At 40.3% G+C, this 3,356-nt stretch overlaps 1 protein-coding gene across 1 annotated transcript in view; it reads left to right on the forward strand.

Annotated features, from left to right (window-relative positions):
- LOC110455409 (tetraspan membrane protein of hair cell stereocilia homolog) overlaps positions 1–3,356 on the forward strand; it is a 7,840-nt gene that overhangs the window by 1,192 nt on the left and 3,292 nt on the right. Inside the window, exon 2 of the mRNA XM_021505532.1 lies at positions 1,703–1,942. Within this exon, the coding sequence (XP_021361207.1) occupies positions 1,703–1,942 (240 nt within the window). The remainder of the gene's footprint in view (positions 1–1,702; positions 1,943–3,356) is intronic.

Below are 3,356 nucleotides of genomic sequence, written 5' to 3' on the forward strand. Positions count from 1 at the left end.
CCCCCAAAGTCTTTCATCTCTACTTCCACCACCTCCAAATCCCACAAAAACGAAACTTTCACCATCCCACTCCCCTAATCCTTCATCTCCATTGTGACCACCACCAAACCACATAAAACTTCATATCATCTCTCACCCCACCCCCTCTCCCCAATCCTTTACTACAACCACCACCACCATTAAACCCACAATACCCCAAATTTCATCCCCCGCATCCCAATCCTTCATCTCCACTTCCACAAACCCCTTTCACCATCCCACTCCCCAAATCCTTCATCTCCGCTACGACCACCACCAAACCTCATCACATCTCTCACCCCAACCCCCTCTCCCCACCAACACCACCCACCCCTCCCCAATCCTTTATCTCTACTGCCACCAAAAAAAACAATTCTCCACCACCACCCACCCCTCCCTCCCCAATCCTTTATCTCTACTGCCACCAAAACCCCCATATTTCACCACCACCCACCCCTCCCCAATCCTTTATCTCTACTGACACAAAAAAAAACATATTTCACCACCACCACCCACCCCTCCCCAATCCTTTATCTCTACTGACATAAAAAAAAAACATATTTCACCACTACCACCCACCTCTCCCCAATCCTTTATCTCTACTGCCACCAAAACCCCCATATTTCACCACCACCACCCACCCCTCCCCAATCCTCTATCTCCACTACCACCACTGCTCTTAACCTTATTATTTTCAAGCCTGTGAGAACAAGTTTTTCAAAGACTTAACCAGGTATGTGCAATTGTCAGTATTGAGTTCTAGTCCCTCAATGATGATATACGTGTAGACAAGGACCCAATTTGAGGGCAGTGAATGCAAGTGAGCTGTAACTTAATGAGATGGGCCACTTGGTAAACTTCTATAAATTTAAAGAGTAAACTTTGGGCAACAAAAAATGGTAGGGGGGTCTTGATTTGTGCTTTAAATTTTAAATCGGCTTTTATATCAGCTTAAAACGAACACATCACAGCATTTAAATCAACATTTTACATTATGTTAAAAATGTCCATAATGTCGGTCCAGTAGATGCCAATGTACACATTTTTGTGTCCTAGTAACTCAGATCATTTACATGTAGGTTGTATACCTGTGGTATGTAATATTTTGTCATCAGGTCATCGTTTTTGTAATACAAAACAATTATTTTTCAGGTAATATGACTCTAAAAACAGGATTGGATTTATTTATTTTTTGGGGGGGGGGGAGGTAATTAGAGAAATTTACAAAAATCACCAATCACATTTTAGATCTTTTAAATCATGATATTGGATTTTGATTTAAAAATTATTTCACATACATTACCAAGAAAACAAGTAACTAGTGGGAACATAATTGGTGCAGATCCTTTCATAATAAAGTCATAAATGTATAACTCTGGAAAAGAAATTATACAAGCCACGTCATCTAATAAAAACCAATGACTTCTACATATATTTCATATATTTTTCCCCTAATGAATCAGGAGCTAAAAATAAATAATCTTGGTACATTGGAGTTGTCATAGACCTGCTTTTATGTTTTTAGAGGGCTTTAATACACATTGTGAAGATGACAGGGAAAAGGAGTAAAAATAGTACTAATTATGATTATAACTAATTAAAGTATTTGTAGGTGGTTACTTAATTGTAAACCAGCTGGCCTTGATTTAAGATTTACATTTGTTTTGGTTGTTTTGCCCTGTAGCCCTGTTCATGTTCCTGGCCTGTGTGATCTACCCTAGTGGGTGGAACCAGATAGAGGTGAAGGCAATCTGTGGCGACACCGCTGGAGAATACCGCCTGGGCGAGTGTAGCGTTCGCTGGGGATACATCCTCGCCATCCTGGGAATATTTGATGCAATCTTCCTCTCTGTTCTCGCCTTCCTCCTAGCCACAAAACGTGCAAAGCTGGAGATGTACTCAACTACTGGTACTGTGACGAAATGTGAGTATATACATGATCTATCAGTATTCAAATGTCAAATAGAAATACTGCACTGTACTCGGAACAGCCTTCAATACTTCAAAATTAGTATCAAGCAATAGAAAACTGTTCTTTCCAGCATAATAATAGCTGGGGAAATAGGAATAATTATGAAGGCTAAACTTTTTAATTTATAAACCTTCAACGCAAAAAGCAATATTGTATGACTGAAAAATAATGCATGAGACTTTGTAAGCCTCTCCCCCCACTTACAATATTAGTGAATGTTTGTTCAAACTGAGTGGGTGATTGTCATAAATAAGTGTGTGCCATCAGAAATGAGTGGGTGTCTGTCAGAAATGAATGGGTGTCTGGCAAAAATAAGTAGGAGTACATGTCTGGCAGAAATATGTGAATGTCTGGCAGAAATGAGTGGGTGGGTGTCAGAAATGAGGGGGTGTCTGGCAGAAATAAGTGAGTGTCTGGCAGAAATAAGAGGATGTCTGGCAGAAATAAGTGGGTGGGTGTCAGAAATAAGTGGGTGGGTGTCAGAAATAAGTGGGTGTCTGGCAGAAATAAGTGGGTGGGTGTCAGATATAGGTGGGTGGGTGTCAGAAATGAGTAGGTGTGTGTGCCAGAAATGAGTTGGTAGGTGTCAGAAATAAGTGGGTGTGTCAGAAATAAGTGGGGTGTCAGAAATAAGTGGTTGAGTGTAAGATATAAGTGGATGGGTGTCAGAAATAGGTTGGTGTCTGGCAGAAATGAATTGGTTTCTGTCAGAATTAAGTTTGTGTCTCAATAATAAGGGGCTGGGCGTCAGAAATGAGTGGGTGGGTGTCAGAAATGAGTGTGGGTGTCTTGCAGAAATAAGGGGGCGTTTGTCTAAAAGGAGCATTTTTGTTTCAAAAGAAGTCTTTGTAAAAAAGATTGAATGTCTTTCTCAAGAAGTTTTTGCATAAAAAAGAGTGGGTGTCCGTCGGCTTGATAGTAATGTGCGTCTTCGTAAGAAGCAAGTGTGTGTCCCAATGGAGTTTATATCTGTCTTAAAGGAAAAGTATTAAAGATGAATGGTTATCTGTCAAAAATTAAGTTGTTGTCAAAACCAAGCAGAGGTCTCTCAAATATCTAAAATAGTTAGGTGTATATATCGACTCATTGACAATAAATTTACTTAATTTCATTGAAATTTGTTTGAATCATTCAAAAATGGTCTGACGTCCATCCTAAATAGGTTTGTGTGTCTTAGATCTTAAATGAATGGATATAACTCCCTAGTGGTGCATGGCTGTCAAAAATTAATGGTTAGGAGTCACAATGTCCCCATGTAATCCTATCATTCTAGGGTGGGGGTTAGGTGGGTGGGAAGGATGTCTCCGTCATTCTAGGGTGGGGGATAGGTGGGTGGGATGATGTCTCCATCATTCTAGGGTGGGGG

This window comes from Mizuhopecten yessoensis, unplaced genomic scaffold (assembly GCF_002113885.1).
Source record: "Mizuhopecten yessoensis strain PY_sf001 unplaced genomic scaffold, ASM211388v2 scaffold923, whole genome shotgun sequence".
In the NCBI taxonomy this organism is placed as follows: domain Eukaryota; kingdom Metazoa; phylum Mollusca; class Bivalvia; order Pectinida; family Pectinidae; genus Mizuhopecten; species Mizuhopecten yessoensis.